Source organism: Oryzias melastigma, linkage group LG21 (assembly GCF_002922805.2).
Source record: "Oryzias melastigma strain HK-1 linkage group LG21, ASM292280v2, whole genome shotgun sequence".
NCBI classification, from domain to species: domain Eukaryota; kingdom Metazoa; phylum Chordata; class Actinopteri; order Beloniformes; family Adrianichthyidae; genus Oryzias; species Oryzias melastigma.
The window spans coordinates 4,718,876-4,736,566 of record NC_050532.1 but is presented as its reverse complement, the minus strand read 5'-3'; the positions used below and the strand labels follow the sequence as shown (position 1 = coordinate 4,736,566).

Sequence of the window (17,691 nt, the reverse complement as noted above, 5' to 3'; positions counted from 1 at the left end):
TTTCGAGACTCCATAAATGTGGGGGGTCTTGCTCAAACACAAAGGGGCTATGAAGCCTGGAAATTGTAGCTGAAGATAACCGACAGCTGTTTTGGCCCATAAACACCTGTTTTATATATATATATAAAAAAGGTTTGAAAAGTAAGGAATTAAGAGTGGGGGGGGGTGGGCATGTCGAACTACCCCGGGGCCCCATGGAGCGGTTTCTTAGAAAAGCCTCCATGCATTTCCCTGTGAAAGCAACCAGTGAGAAGAAGAATAGCCCCCAGCAAACCCTTATAAACAGCTAGCGTTTTGATTTGTCGGTGTAGTTTTAAAAGGAAAATAGTGTTTTTAATATGTTCTTGGGGCTTTTTTCTCATATATAAAGAAAAATTAGCTTAAAGCTGAGTATTTCTTTATTAGAATTGTTGTGAATTAGAAGCAAACAAAAAAATAATGCTGTTTGAAAAAGCTTGTATCAGTATCAGTGACGTAGGTGGTACAATCAAGTGGGCCACAAGCTCGTACGTCTTTGTTTTCCTCGTCTAAGCTGGTATTTGACTCAAAACTGCTCGCCTTTTTTGTTGCACTGCTAATGTTAGGTTGGGTTTTAAGTGGCTGTAAGCTAGCGGGAAATAGCTGTTCCGCCCCCAATTCAGAGCCAATTTTCTAATGAACTACTGCCCCTCTGCATGCAGAAAATATGTCCTTAAAAAATGTCCAAATTTGGACTGAAAACAGCATAATCATGATTAAACACCACTGGAAACACTTTCAAAACAGATCAAAAGAGGATCAGAGCAGATCTATAAAGGAAAAAATGTCTGAAATACAACATAAAAACAGCTGAGTTGTGACTGAAGCAGCACAGCTGATTGTTTATCTCTTCACTGTAAGAGCTGTGCAACTACTTGATATTGTACCATCTGAATTTTAGATCAGTACAATAACCGCAGAGCAATTATAGTGCAACACATCTACAGCATCCACTTTCACATGCATCCAAACCTAGTAGTGAAAGATTTTTACGTTTTCAAAATGTTAGTTAAAGAAAAAAATACAATAGAAAGAATGCAATACTGAAAAATACAATTTCTAAAAGTAGGGAAAATGTTTTTCTGTAAACAAGTGAAAATATGTCTTAGCAATCTAGCCGTGCATTAAAGTCACACTGATCATCTTTTGATCTCTTGTATAAGCATTCACAGTGGTCTTTTAATTAAGATTTTGCTGTTTTTAGCCCAAAATCCAAAAGCCTTTGCTGATTTTTAGTACATAGTTTTGCAGTGTATCAGTTGGTCAGGACAGCTGGGGTGAAGCACCACCCTCTTCATCACCCATAATAGAGCGTTCTGTTTACACTCTTTCCCTCTAGCTTACAGCCCCTCACACCCTCTAGCTAACAACAAAAATGGTGAGCAATACCAGGGCTCGCCATTCAGCCATTGGTTCATTTTAAATGATCCGATTTGATCTGAATCACTAACCTAAAATCGATTCAGTACATCTTTAGCCAACAGTTTAACCAGTGTGACTCAGAGATAAATACCTGGTACTGAACAATGCAGGTGAAGTTTCTCCTAATTCACAACAATTTGAAAAAAGAAATACTCAGAAATGCATTTTTAAGCTTAATTTTCTTTATTCATATCCTCCATTATCAGAAAAAGGCCACAAGAACATGTTAAAAGCACCAAACACATAATTTTCATGAGAGTGGATTTTAAGAAGACATAAAAATAGATCAGAAATTATATCTTTAAAATTGATCCTATTTGATTTTATGACAGAACTAGCACATAACAAATTCACAGCCTCTAAACTTGATATTTCAAAGCTTTTAACATTTTAGTAGATATAACAAACTCCTTATATTCTCTTTCTACATATGAAACATCTAGAGAATTGTTTATTACTATTATTTGAAAAAAGGACAAAATAAAGAAACTAAAAATCTTCCCTAAAACAAAAGGAGAAAAGCTACATTTTGTGTCTATATTTCTTGTTTAGCAACAGTGTTGTGTTTTAACTTCCAGTAAGCAACTGTATATATCCAATAACACCTACATTTCAATATCCCAGTATATTAATGCATTTTTTATTCTTTGCTTACCTTCTACTACAGATGTAGTCCACCGTCTATCCATCCTCTAATCCCTTTCGGGGTCATGGGGTCGGGGTCGGTTGCCAATGTGTTGCAGGGCCACACAGTCTCTCCCACACACACATTAACTACTAAAGACAATTTTAGATTCACCAATTAACCTAAGAAACATGTTTTTGTATTGTGGGAAGAAGCCGGAGTCTCTGGAGAAAACCCAGGGGAGAACATGGAAACTCCACATAGGAAGGTCCCAGATGAGATTTGAACCAGGGCCTTCCTACTGGGAGGCAATAGCAGCCCCTCACTCTGTCTTAACAACATATTTAAAAATGTAATTAAAAAAAGAAAACATAAAATCTGAAATCAACTATTTAAACCAGTTTTCCAACATTCAAAGGCGAGCAGACTGCTTTGAAAGTAGTTGTGTTGGTTTGTCGTCATGGAGCTTACAGGTTTGTGTTATCTAAATGCTGGTTTAACCCTTCCGCTCTCTTTGGGGTCCAGATGACTCCAACCACATATTGATGTGTGATTCCTTCCATGACAAATGTGGACAAATGTGAACAGGATTTTGTGTCTGCCATGGACATTAGTGAAACTCAAAAATTAATGATAGAAAAAAGTTCAGTGCACTGTCTTGTGGGGTCCAGATGACCCCACTTTTAATGTAAACAAACCAAGGAGAGCGGAAGGGTTAATCATTGATCTTGGACACCCAGCCTTACTCTGCTTGTCAATTCGAACAGTTTTACTGTTTGGGCATCTAATTCCAAGAACAGCATTTTTACTGAAACATGGCTAAGCATGGTGGTGTGAGAGTGATGGTGTGTACCTCTTATGTTGCTACAGAACTTTGCGTCATTGAATTGATTTCTTTATATTAGACCCCTGGTCTAATATAAGGAAGATCCGCTGGTTTTCCAGAAATCCTGCCTTATCTGCTGTTGATTACCTTGATCAGGTGTGTGTGGCCAATAAGGAGATTCAACGGCAGGTTGGTTGGAAAACCTGTAGGACACGGGCCCTCGAGGACTGACTTTGGACACGCCTGTATTAGACCATTCCAAGGCTGCCCTGGTCTTCAAGACCTACTGTCGAGTTTTCCAGCCAGCTCAACCCTCAAGGTCCTTACACACCGTCTGCGTCGACTCATGTTTAAGCGGCCGCTTTCAATGAAAGGCGTCTGTGTTCGGAATGCTCGTAAAAATATTGCTTCGCAAATTTTTAAGTCCGGTCGTAGGCTCTTTGTACAAATTGGGCATTCATTGATTGAACATTTAAGTGCGGCAACTGTTACCAACTGGGGCCTTAGTACTGATGTGTGGGTAGCGTCAACTTCAAAACACGGAAGTACCAACTGTTGTAAACATGATCAAATCAGAAACTATTATTTACAGTTTGTGCCGAGTCAGATTAATATGACACTAAGACTGACATTTATAAGAACAGAGCTAAAAAACAAAAAGCCTGGAGATCTGGGTATTTGCTTTGAAAGTCTCTCAGAGCCTGTGCCTATTGTACGTGCTGTACGAACGCTGGTTAACAGTACAAACAAAAACGAAGAAGTATCCACTTCCTGGTGCTACCTGCTTGTCTGGTGCTGATCTGGTGTGGACGTTGACAAAACCGCATACAGCATGTTCATGAACGCACCACACGTGGGCGGTGTGAATGCAGCATCACCATTAATTACCTAGATCAGGTGTGTTCCTTCTGCCAGAACCTGGAGTCACATGATCCAGCTAGGGAAGGTGAAACCATTTGTTCAACAGCTAAAACCTGCTAAAAAAAATCTGCAACAGGACAAAGAGCACGCCAGGACAGTGAAAACAAACAATGATAAAGCAAAAAGTGTTGGAAGCTTCAGAAGACTAAAGATGATGGCTGTGGTAGATTCTTTTAGTGGATCAAATTTGACCCTTAGAGTATTTAACACTAGACATCCAATATTATTTTTCTTCTCATTGCTAACTTAGCATTTATTCAAAGGAAAGACCATTTATTTTACAATAATTTGTTTTAGATTTACTAGAAACCCTTTGATACACCATGTTAGTTAAGTTTAAAACAATATCCGACTGATTTAGTTATGTTTTGATGCTATATTTTAATGCTGGACTAGGATTATTCAATTAAACAGTGTGTTGGAGATTCATCGCCCTGTAATGGGTTTAGGGCATCAAGAGTACTTGTTCTGCTTCACACACATCCCCCTGAAACATTCAGAAATTACGATAGTTTATAATACCACTAGTGGACTTATGAAAAAAAAAAACTAAGTCAATCTAGAGTGAGCAGAGGAAATATTGTTGGTTTAAGATTGCAAAGCAGTTGAACTGCACTTTACACCGAGGACATGTGCTTGTGTCGTACACGTGCTTTTATATTTAGTCTGACTTGGATGGACTCTAGCTGGCCGTTGATATCTGCAGCATCAGGTTTCATGCAGCCAGGTTTGCAGAAGTGTCACGGAGCTGGAACTCCCTCATCCACCTGAGACAACAAAGCATGGAGAAAGAAGGCCGGGACTTTTGGGTTCAAAGAGGGAGAAATGTCTCTGTCAGCTCTGGGTTTCTCCGTCAGCGACTTGTCGCGGCTAATAATGTCTCGAGTGTGAAAAGTTGTGTCACAGCAGCGACACACTAGAGAGCGGAATGCAGAGCAGGTGGTGGAGACGGCACGCTGTCCTCGCCAGCATATTTGATCACTTCGCCTTCTGCTTCTTTCAGTGAGCCGCAGGAGGCGAAGGGGAAAGGAGTGACCTGTTTTGAACTCTGTTCTGTAAGCAAGGGGGGCAGCTGGGCCTTGAGTTTCAAACTAAACACATAGGGGCGACTGGGAAGTGATGAATTGGAGGTTCTTCAGACTTTTTTTCTGTCATTGAAAATAAGAATTAGAAAAAAAGATCTAAAAAGGGTCTAAAGAACACTCTTTGACATTAGGGCTGGGTTGATAAAATCGCATAATCGATTTCAATCGATTTAAGCTTAACAGATCAATAATCGATTAATAAAAATATAAATCGATTTAGCACATAAAGCTAAACTCCGCTAGCTTGATGCTAACATTTAATGGAATTCCCCATAGGAATAATGTCAACAGTGTAGCTAACTAAAGACTTAGACAAAACTAGCAAAGTCAGACCAACTGGACATGACTGAAAACTCCATATAAAAAGCAGTCTTTACTGGGTTTTTATATATTATTTTTGAGCCTGCAAAGTTGAGTACTTCAATTTACGATTGTAGATACACAGAGTGGACGATTAAATCCATGGGGTAACGACAAAAGCAGAGTACACCCTGGTCAGTATGCTAGTCCATTGCAGAGCCACACAAAAACAAACAACCACATTTTCTTCTAGAGGTCAATTTAGAACTATCAGATGTCTTGTTTGGTATTTTATGTCCACGGAGAAAACCCACACGTTCATGGGAAGAACATATGATCTCCACAGCTGAGATTTGATCCCAGGCCATCTTGCTGGGAGGCGAGTGGACTAACCACAACATCACTGGATGTTTTGGAGATTTAATCTGCATCCACCACAGGTGGTGGAGATGTTATCTGTAAAGCTTAGCTGCCCAACGATTACCAGATGATTGTAGGTTTTTACTGAAGATACCAAATTGATGGTTGGGGTGTGGGGTGGGGTGAGGAAGGTCTGTCTGGAAAGACTGCCAGGGACGTATAAGACGGTGTTGGTGGGTTTCCCCCTTCTCAAATTCTTTTAGAGTGCAGATCATTTACAAATGTATTTTGAAATGGTGTCTTTAAAGGGTAACCAAACAGGGCAGGTGGAGGCTCACTTAATTCTAAACCCAGATTTGAAAAATGCCAAAAAGGGGGTGGGGCTAATGGAGGCAGACTGAACGGCTGAGGTGCGGATTGGATCTATGATTGACAGTTAGGCTAGCTTTATGTAACTTGCGCTGGGTCTTCAATATGGAGAGTGGTTTGTTATTGTTATGTTCAATTAAAAAAATAAAATATGGACAGTGATACAGAGGGAAGAGGTGCAAGTTTCTCCCCAGAACTTTCTGTAGAAGTTGAGGGTTTTCCACCTCCCCCTTCTCCCGAGGCTGGCGCTCACGGTCCAGAGCCTTATTGTTTTGAGCCACTGGCTCAAGACCATTGATATATATTACATTTACAAGCTCAGCCATGGAGATTCTGGCACAAAAGCAAAATCTGTTCATTTGACAGCAGTAACACTAGAAGGCGCAGTTCTTGTACTATTTACAGCTTCGTTTTTAGAGATAATAAAAATGTAAATATACCACGACATCAATCATTTTCTAAACTTTAATCCAAGCCATGTTTTGTGAAAATTGATTTAAAAAATGAGGGAGCTAGCCCAATTTTTGTAGTTGATACCTGCATGTCTCACATTGAAAAAGCTGCGTTCTGTTGACGCGACTCAATGCTTAGCAATGTGTGTGCACGTCTCTGTCTATAACAGCGAATAGGCAAGAGCTAATCTAGTAATATATACGAAAGGTCAAGATGTTGCTTTTGCAATGCTCGACAGTGGGGCTGCCGGTGCAGCTGAGGGTTTGCAGGTCTGAAGGAGACCAGAGTCTGAGAGTGGTAAAATGCCCCTAGCATCATAGCTAATAAAGGCTAACATATTAAACAAACAATCTAGAGTAAAACATTCATTGCAAATCCATCTCCAGGACAGAGTTCTCTGGATATAATGCCAATTTCTGTCAACATCTGTTCCCTAACTTCCAAGTCCGCTGGAAAGTTGTGCAAGCCAGTAGATTTTTGACAACTGAAGGCAATTCACCTGGTTAAGAGCTATGCTAAAGCTAACACAACAACAACTGACCGTTACAGAATCACAGATGGGCGGGGCCTTTTATATACTGGAGCTGCAGAGCATAATGACGTGAAACTTCTGGGACTTAAAATGACCAGTCATAAAAATCAACTGCAATACCTCATTTCAACCTGTAGGGGACAGCTCACAGGCAGATTTTGACTATATTTTCATGAGTTCAACAAGTTTATTATAATTTGTCAAAAAATTGGCTACAACCAACAGAAAGCCCTTTTGAAGCCCCATTTATAGAGGTCAACTACCCAAAAAAGTTGATTTAGGGTTTGGTTACCCTTTGAAAAATGTTGTGTAGAACACATTTCTATTTCAATACTTTCTTTGATTCCTAGGTAAAGTCAATGTATGGATGCACCAATGTTTTGTGGCACTGAAAACTACAGAAAATAACATTTTACAAAGATGAAACACATCTAAGAGGTCTGCATGGTGGCATTGTAGTTAGCGCCCACTTGGAACCTTCATGTGTGAAGTTTGCATGTTCTCCGGGAACTCCGGCTTCCTCCCACAGCCCAGAGACGTGCTTCATGGGTTAATTTGTGACACTAAGTTGCCCCCAAGTCTGTGTTGTGTTGCCCTGCAACAGACTGGGAACCTGTTCAGCAACCTGTGACTCCTGAAAGGGATTCAGTGGGTTCTGAAGAAGTATGGTTATAAGGCAACCCATCTAAACACAGGAGCAGGATTTTAGTTCCAGTAACTGTTGTTATCATAAACTGTATACTACTTGGATTTTTTAATAATTTATTATTTCTGATTTAAGTAAAACTGTCTTCCTGATCTTTTTGGTTTTTTTCTGCCTCACTAATAACTCAATCTTGGAATAAATTGTGACTTTTGTATTAGGCACCTGTTTGTTTTTCTCTTTAATAAAACTTGAGTACATAATGTACAGTTTTAAGCCACTTCTAAAACCCTTTGTCCTAGTCTTAAATGGTCTTGCAGAAGAAGTTGGTGTGATGAAGATATTGAATGAGCAACAATAAAATTTGACAGTTTTTATTACAGATCAACCGTTTTCTGAAATTATATATACATTTTTTTTTGTTTTTGTTTTTGGAAGTACAAATAAATATCTTCTTCTTTGTTGTATACTTCCAGTTGATTTAAAGTATAAATTATATATACTTATATATTTCATTTCCAATGAAAATTGTGTTTTCGGCATTTTTGAAATGTTCCTTTGGCATTTTTCAGATGATGGAGAATTAAAAAAAACAAACTTAAAATTGTATTTCTGAGTGTTTATTATTCAATTCAGACAAAAAAAATGCTGTTTGAAAAAGAAAGTATGACTTAGAAAAATGATCTGATGCAAATGAAATGATTCTGATGCATCCACTTGTAGATAAATAGATCCAAAAACGTCTTTGTTTTCCTCATCTGAGCTGTTATCTGGATCAAAACTGTAGGACTGCACATCTCCAATATTTTTGTTGCACCTGTAATGTTAGGTCGGGGCTGTGAGGGGCTGTAAGCTAGAAGGAGAGCATGTAAACACTAGAACTGAGAGGAAGCCCACAACTCAGAGGCAAATTTCTAATGAACTACTGCTGCTCTGCCAAAACTACAGCATGCTCTAAAAAACATAAGTTTTTAAAAATTATTTTACCTAAAAAACGACATAATCATAACTAAAAGAAAACTGGGAATGTTTTTTTTAATAGTCCAAAAGATAATCAGAATGGGACTTTAAATTACAGAGTAAAAGTAAAGGGTATCTTCAGTAAGTGTGTTTTTTTTGTGTATTTTAATCGTTGCTGCCGTTTGCTGTCGGCCTACAGAGCTGAGGGAATTCCCGTCATCTTTTTTAAGATTTGAGGTTGCTCGGAAACATGCTGCTCAGACTGTTGTCCCTCTTTTTCCCGGCAGCAGGACAAGATGCAGCGTCGTCTTAGCCTGAAGGAGGTTAGCAGTATGAGTTGGCCCGCGATGGTGTCACATAATCAGCAGCCATTCCTCACCCCACTTTCTTTACAGTGCCAGCTAGAAAAACCCAGCTGAGACACACACCGCTTCAGCTGGCTCGAACAACGCGCTCTTTCATCCGTACCCTTCATTTGAAATGCTAAGAGAGGCGCAACAGGAGGAAGCGTCTCGCCTTGGATCAAAGAGCTTCTTTGATTTGTCCTATATCCTCTCTCTCTTCCTCTGTGTGCGTCAGGACGGGCGTATTCACAACGCAGCTGATCCACACCTCATTGTAGATGATTCGGTGGGGTTTTATGCCTGCTGTCTCCTCCTTTCCACCTTAATCGCCTCCTTTCTTGTTCCACCTTGATTGATTTTCCTCCTCATCCCCTAGAAACGTTCCAAAAAACTCTGTTGTTTTGGTGTGACACCAGATAAAAACCTTCCGCTCTTTATCTGTCTCATCCATCTCTCCAACCCCCTCCCTTTAGATAACAGGAGCCATCCTGCTGGCAGTCGGAGTATGGGGGAAGCTGATGCTTGGGCCGTACATCTCTCTGATCGCTGACAACTCCACCAACGCCCCGTACGTCCTCATCGGCACCGGGACTGTCATCATCGTTTTTGGCCTGTTTGGATGCTTCGCCACCTGCAGAGGAAGCCCATGGATGCTGAAGCTGGTGAGAGGCTGCAAGAGGAGAGCATGGAGAGTCAGTAAAGCATCAGGGGGTGATTAATTAGCTTGAAGTTACATCACACCAGGGATAATGGTTAACCTCTATGGCGTGGAGACGTCCCAGAGAAGCTGCAGGACGGTTTTTGTTAATACCGGCTATGTGAGGGTGTCTGTGTGTGAGTGTGACCATAATGCAAATGATAATCACCCATAAAGGCTTTTCATGCGAACTATGCAAATCTGCTGCTTCTACCCTGTCTGCACAGTATGCCATGTTCCTGTCCCTCGTCTTCCTTGCCGAGCTGGTGGCAGGAATCTCTGGATTTGTATTTCGCCACGAGGTCAGTATCAGATTGTAGCATCATTTCACAGCACAGCTGTGTAAACCTGTAGTCTTAAACATGTGTTTGTGCAACACAGATAAAGGGAACTTTTCGCAGAACGTACACCGACGCGGTCCTGAACTACAACACCCAGGATGAGGCCAGCCGAGCTGTGGACTACTTGCAGAACAAGGTGAGGACATTCACGAAAAACAGGCAAGAGACACACTCCAAAATTGTGTTTTTAACATGTTCTTGTAGCATTTTTATCATAATGGAGAACATCTATAGGAACCCACAGTTTGACAAAGCCCAGCAACTGCCACAATCTCCCTCCTCTGCTACAATCCTGAAGCATTCGCTTGAAGACAAATAGATCCATGAACGTCTTCATTTTCCTCGTCTGAGCTGCTATCTGACTCAGAATTATTCAGCTGGATAGCTCCTATATTGCTCACTGTTTTTGTTGGCATGCTAATGTTAGCTTGGACTTGTGAGGTGCTGTAAGCTAGCAGGGGAGAGTGTAAACAAAGGGCTGATGGGAAATTAGCTGGAGGCTAACTTCCACCCTCAACCTAAAGCTGAATTTCTAATTAGCTCCTGTTGCCCTGCAGAAAATATGTCTTAAAAAATAACATGATATGGCTAAAAACTGAGAAAATCAGCTTTTTACAGACGGCTTTACACAGATATGTTACACTTATTTTTGTATATTGTGGCATATTGGAGAAAAAGCATGAACGTGAGGTGTTGTATATAGAGGCACAAAGCCATTTTTTTCTGCGACTGAATCAGCAAATTTAAGTTAATTGAAAAGTTACAGTAGTTGAAAGAATGTCAACACTGGAGCTAAAGCTCAGGTGTAAAAAGTATGGAGAGAATATAGTCTCATTCAATTTGTGCAAGGGTAATTCTTGATTTGTAACTCCTACAATACATTTTGTGCGTAGCTTTATGTACTTGTAATTGTGTATTTACATGTACAAAAATTGCAAAATACAAAAAAAAATACAATTAAAACACAACTCAGCTGCAAGGGGGCTATGATAATAGAGAAACTTTAGTGCTGAGTGTTTAAAAACGTATATTTAGATTTTTTATATTAATTATTGGAGTATATCTGTTTAAGAAAGCAGGAAAATGTCAAGTTTTCAACAGATAATATTCATAATTGAAGTTATAAGCAGCATATAAAAAAAAACTCTAATGACCCTGCATTCTAACAGCACCACTTAAACACTAGTCTCAGAGACGTGAAAAGAGTCTCACATCAGATCTGAGCATAAACATGGTTTTGTGTGTGTGTATCAGGTGATTTGTGCGTGTAGTAAGTTTCACGCTGTTGTCATTTTAAGTTGTGCATGTGTTTATTATATTTTGTAATTTTTGTACATGTAAATACACAAATGCAAGTACATAAAGTTACACAAAAATGCGTTGTATAAGTTACAGAGATACGCACACACAAATAGGATGAGTCTACTTTCTCACCATGAAGCCTTAGTGTTAAACTATAAGCAATTAATGCTTATAGCCTTTATAGGAACCATGCACATGCAGCAATTTCTCTCATCAAATTAAAGCAATATAGTCTGCAACACTGAGCAAAGTGAGGTTCAGTTTGTGCTCAGGAGGACTGAAGGATGCATTTAACTCAGTTTGAGTTTTCATATTAAATTATGCCACAGGGATTCCACCAACTCATTTGACTACATGCAATGAATCCAAACTGCGTGTCGCTGCGTTGATTCCTCAAATGTTCCAACTTCTTAACTACTTTATTAGGGATGGAAAGTATATTTATATACATATCAAAATAATTGATCTACTACTGGGAGTAACTGCTATATTACTTGAAAACCACAGATTCAAACAAGATTATTTAGGTAAAAAGATATTATTTATTATTATTAGTTATTGTTTCTACTGTCTGCCTTATTATGGACGTGATGCTAGTAAAAAAACGTCCAATCAGAAGCTTGCTTCTACCAAAGTCAATTGTAATTAGCTGAAGGTGAACCACATCAAGGGATGTGTGTTGTGTTCACTGAACATATGATAACTTTTTTTTTTACAGCGTTTCAAACAATACCTGAATAAATAATGTTGCTTTTCATTAACAACAAATAACAAAACAGTCAAAAAGGTCAGGTTTTAATGTTTAAAGCTGTTGTTTTTGTTACTTAAAATGAAAAGTAAATCTAAAATAAAATTGTTTCTTTGTTAAAAAAGACCTTTATATTTAGTAGTTATAGTTTTAAATACCAATTTAATAACCTATATCTAGATTCTGTCCATTTAGGTAAAAAATTGGACTGTAACGTATCACCTCAAAGTATGTATTTGCAGACCATGTACACAGATGCGTATCATATCATGTGAGATTTTTTCATATTTGTCATGCGTGTCAAATTGCAGTCATGTATGAGGAAAACACATCATGTCGGCTCCGGGAAGATCCCATGACAGACTCCAGGAACACTCCCACCCTTAGAGTAGCCTGGGAGTGTTTTCCTTCAAGTATGTCTCTGAGGTTTTAAGTACTTGATAACTCTGAGCGCTCTCCGTTTGATTCTACCTGTCTAGAGATTTTCCACATTAGCAGACAAGTTCACAAACTTTCACCTTAACTCTCATCTTAGCGGAGATACAGCTCTACCGACGTGCTGTTGATGCTTTGTTGGTTAGTTTAAAGAACAGACACTTTTTTTTAAGTTTTAAGCCAGATGCCAGATTGGACGAGGAAAACAAAGACGTACATACAGTAGATCTATTTGTCGCCAAGTAGATGCATCAGAAATACACTTCTACTCTTAAATCTTTTTATATATGTTCTTCATTATGAGAAAAATGCTACAAGAACATGTTAAAAGCACATTTTTTATTGGAGTGGATCTTTAAAAAATAAATAACTAGTGAGTTTTAGCGACATGCAGACACGATTTGTGATCTTCTCTTTTTTTGGCTGATGTAGCTGCGCTGCTGTGGTGTCTACAACTACACCAGCTGGTTTGCTAGTGTGTATTACCCCGCCAACGGCATTCCTCCAAGCTGCTGCTTTAACTCCTCTGACTGCAGTTCTGATGACCTCCGCAATGCAACCGTGGCCCCAAATAAAGTCTACCACCAGGTGGGTTTCACTTTTGCTTTTGCACATCTGCTGAAAACGTCAGTTTCATCTTTTCAAACGTGTGTATTCTCCATGCACTAATGGCTACCTGCAGATACTCTCCCACATGCACATCCTTCCCCTGATATGCACATATAACATGTCCACAAATCCTCCGCCGACTAACCTGCTCCCTGCCTTTCAGGGCTGCTTTGAGTTGGTCACTTCGTTCATGGAAACCAACATGGCCATCATTGCTGGGGTGACGTTTGGAATCGCCTTCTCACAGGTGAGTATGAAGAAAGGAGAGGCAAACATTCGGAGGTTCAACAGATACGGTTTTGTGACCTCCCTTTTGTCTTTCAGCTGATCGGCATGTTGCTCGCCTGCTGTCTGTCCAGGATCATCACAGCCAACCAGTATGAGATGGTCTAGCTGATGGGACGTGGCAGGTCAAAGATGAAAGTTTGTAGACAAACAAACCTGGAAATAGATACAAAGGCTTAACCTGTATTTTTCCTTTTTAGGGGTTTGAAGAAAAAGAGGCATTTGAGTCTTGGCACAAGACAAGGAAATTCCCCAAACGGAATCTGGATTGGAATTTACCACCGTCCGTCTCTCAGCCCGTGATCTTAATGTAATATCTTAATGTATCTTATTGTAAAGCACCATTCCTCGACTTAAAGCTTCAAGCACACATTGCACCGCTTCTTTACGTACAAGATGTCCATCGTAAGCAGGAACCAGTGCAGCTCCAACGCAAGCCAGTAAAATGTAGACGTTTGAGGCGCCAACAGCCATGCTTTCTTTAAACGCCTGCTGCACATCCTTGTACAGACTGACGTAGCTTAAGCCTGAAAGTAATCCTTTAGTAGTCTGATTTAGTTTTGCACTTAAATTTGCTCTCGCTAATCATTGTAAACTTTTACGATTGTGAGTCGTGTACCAACGTATCAGGTGAGAAAGAAGATCTAGACTATTTTTTACCGTAACAAGATAAAGATCGATATTTTTTTGTCCAAAATTATACAGATGGGAAATTATGACTTAATTTGAATACCAATTAAAGCTTTATGAAGGATTTAACAAATGTGAATTGTGTTGTAGAACTTCCACTGTGACTTCAGGTCAAAACAACTTAAGCTAAACTTTTTAGCTTCTAAATGCACTCTTTTGTTTGCTATTCAATCAGCTTTATGAGGGGAAAATGCATTCAGACGAGTCAGAGGGCCTTGTAACAAAAGCTGTTTCGAGACATTCAAAAATACTGATTATTCAGCCACTCGATAAAAACTATTCTCTTAATTTGCTTTCACGATGGTAAAAAAAGGTCACATTTTCGCAAAAGAGAGTTTGGTTCCCTGTGCCCTTGGGCTCTTGAAGATTCAAAGCATTGACTGAGTACCTTCATTTCTCTCACTTGACTTTCTTCCCTTTACCTTGTGGCATTTTTCAGTGAATTTAAACAAAAGACACTTAGGAAGTAACCATAGAAGTTCTGGTTTTCAAACACAGCAGCCCTTCCCCGACATTCTCTGCTAATAAGCAGCGCCAAGGCTAACGTCTTAACGGTTCAAGCTAATTGTTTTTGGCTCACAAAGTTGCCTCTTTGTCCACAGTCGTACTTCTGAACTTGAAAAGCCAAATTTTGATTTTTTTGTGAGTGCAGATATGTTATGTCATTGAAATATTCAGAGGCAGAACTCTAACATAGTTTTGGGATTCACAGGTTAAGTAAAAAATCAGTTCAATTCTAGTTTACAAGGGCAGAATGTAATCAAAATTTGATTGTTTCACCTGCCCATTGACTCAGTCCAGTGTCAACATCATATGCCAAAAGGGCATTTTAGCACATGCAAAATTTTAGCGCATATGCAAAAATATGATTTTAGCGTATGGTGTTGACGCTAAACTGTCGCTTCCCAACACTAGCGCAATTTCACAATGGTGCAGAATGTCATAGCAGTGCAGATCTCGCTCCAGGCTTTATCTTTCACAGTTCTATTCCAATACTTGACAGACTTATTCCCCTACCCCTACGCTCTCTCCCTATCCCTACATTTAGCCCTCCAAACGGAGAGTTATGAAAAAATACTGTCTTCAGATTCGGACGTTACTCCCACTTGATGACGTCATCAATAGGCGCCGGTCAGCTACTTTAGCGCAGAGGTGCTAGCAGTCGGAAATACATAACATCAGTTATATAATAACTTAAAAAAAGGTCATGCTAAAACAAAAAGTAATTACCTACATTTAAATGTAAACTTCCCTGCTTCAGAGCATGCCCCTGCGACACGAAATGCCCTCGTAGCCTAGCCTTTAAAAAAAACTATTTCGGACAACCCTACCTCTTCAAATGCCCCTACAATTGTAGTGGTTGGGTGAAGCCGAAGGGGTAGAGAAAGAATTTGGATTCTGCCTTGGTGTTCTGGCATTCAATGACCGTGCGTTTTGTATGTAGCTACAATGTGGAGCTACATTGCGAAGCTACAATGAACATCTACCGTAGCTACATTGTGTAACTACAGGTTACTGTAGTTATGTTGTTGGCTATGGTAGCTATGTTGCCTAGCTTCATGGCATAGCTACCGTAGTTATGTTACGTAGCTAGCGTATTTATGCTGCATAGCTATGGTAGCTATGTTGCCTAGCTACGTTGCTTAGCTACCATTTATGGTGCAATGCTACTGTATTTACGTTGCGTAGCTACGGTAGCTATGTTGCCTGGCTACATTGCCTAGCTACCATAGTTATGTTGTGAAGCTACGATAGTTGCGCTGCGTAGCTACCATAGTTACATTATGCAACTACCATAGTTACGTTGCGTAGCTTCGGTAGCTATGTTGCCTAGCTACCGTATTTACGTTGCGTAGCTATGGTAACTATGTTGCCTAGTTATATTCCGTAGCTACCATAGTTACGTTGCATTGCTACCATAGTTACGTTGCATTGCTACCATAGTTACGTTGTGTAGCTACCATAGTTACGTTGCAAAGCACCATAGTTACGTTGTGTAGCTACCATAGTTACGTTGCATAGCTACCATAGTTACGTTTCATATTACCTACCATAGTTACATTGCAGAGCACCATAGTTACGTTGCATAGCTACCATAGTTACGTTTCATATTAGCTACCATAGTTACGTTGCATTGCTACTGCAGTTATTGTTATGCAGCTACCGTAGTTATGTTGCGTAGCTACCGTTGCTGCATGTAAACATGGAAGCCTGAATTGTGTGTTTACAAAGACTTTTCAGTCGAAGTGGTAGCTTGAACACTTGTGAGAACATAACATCACATTAATTACATTTAAATTAAATAAATATATGGTGGAATAAAAAGGGAAACTCCTCTTCACTCCCCCAGAGTGCATCTAGTTCTCTGTCAGTTTGGTTCCAAAACATTACTGTCTAAAACGCTGTTGTTACTTGGTCTCTCCAGACTCTGAATGCATCCTCAGTCATATTTTAGCAAACCTAACAAACTCCACTAAACAGTCTGTTTCCGTTGGAAGAAAAAGATCAAGAAACCCCTGTTAGATCTGATTGTAACGCGAGGACGAGATGCTTCTCCTCCAGAACTGACGGTTGAATGAAAAATACTTCTCCACAAGCCAGGAAGCACTTGATTTGAACCATTAAAATAAACGTGATTGAAAAGAAACTATTTTATTATTTAGCATAACTCGTGTAGAAAACCTACCAACTTATTCAAGTAAGAATTCAGAAACCGCTTTCTTCTGGTGGAACCATACCTGGGTTTAATGGGAGACAGGCAGGTGTTTGCGATAATCTGTGTGATGCATCCACCTGCTGCTTCCATCTCCATCCTCATCTGTAGATAGGAATCAGAAATGTAATTTCTATGATGTAATGTTTCTCCTTCTAATATGCTAATCAGTGTACCTGTGTCATGGATTTGAATCCACACTTTGTGCTGTTAATCTGTATTTGTTTGGTAGTTTATAGAAAACTTGCACTAAAAAAATGATAGTGGCTGACTTTTTTGCCGAGAACAACGCACAGGTTCAGTGTATTTATGATGTTTTTGTTAGTATTTAGTTTACCGTGAAACACCCTGCTGTGATTCTTATTTTGTTTTTTTGTTTTCTGTGTTTTTTTGTTATTCTAATTGACCGTTTTTACCTTGAGTGTGTAAGAGTGAGCATCCGCATTGTGGGACCCCGCCCCCTGCTGTGCTGGTCAGTATTTTGTTGTTGCTTTTAAAGCTGTAAATCTGATTTTGTGAATGTATGTTTTACCTCCAAATCTTTTGTTCTGTACATACTAACCTGCAATACCATCCAGCTTACACGAGAGGTCGCTATAGGCCCTCAGAGGGAATTGCAACATGCTGTCCACTACTGACTGAAGTCACCATCAGTGTTCTTATTAATAAAAATCAAGAATAACAGTCGTTTCTGGAGTGAATTCTTGCCATTACTGAGAATTTGTTTAAGTTATTTATGTACTTTTTTCACCAACTAAAAGGTGACAGCTCATCTGGTTGCTCATTTATTGTTCATTTACATGACTTTCTTACAAGCAGAAACAGGACGTATTTAGATTTAAAAAAATAAACAACTTTTGAAGCTGAAACTAGCCTCAAAGTATCAAATTTTAGCTCATGCCTATAATATATTCACTTTAAACTGCTAAAATCACAAGAAATATGTTACAGTGCCTGAAGTAGAGCCTTAAAAACTTAGATGGGAAATCCATTTGTTTTTTTTCTACTTTTGA

The 17,691-nt window shown here is 39.4% G+C and overlaps 1 protein-coding gene across 1 annotated transcript in view; it reads left to right on the top strand.

Annotated features, from left to right (window-relative positions):
- Window positions 1–17,365, top strand: part of tspan7b (tetraspanin 7b) — an 18,577-nt gene extending 1,212 nt beyond the window's left edge. Inside the window, exons 2-8 of the mRNA XM_024286580.2 lie at window positions 9,332–9,520; window positions 9,783–9,857; window positions 9,937–10,032; window positions 12,814–12,969; window positions 13,154–13,237; window positions 13,315–13,400; window positions 13,476–17,365. Of these exons, the coding sequence (XP_024142348.1) occupies window positions 9,332–9,520; window positions 9,783–9,857; window positions 9,937–10,032; window positions 12,814–12,969; window positions 13,154–13,237; window positions 13,315–13,383 (669 nt within the window). The 3' untranslated portion in view covers window positions 13,384–13,400; window positions 13,476–17,365. The remainder of the gene's footprint in view (window positions 1–9,331; window positions 9,521–9,782; window positions 9,858–9,936; window positions 10,033–12,813; window positions 12,970–13,153; window positions 13,238–13,314; window positions 13,401–13,475) is intronic.
- Window positions 17,366–17,691: the final 326 nt, after the last annotated feature.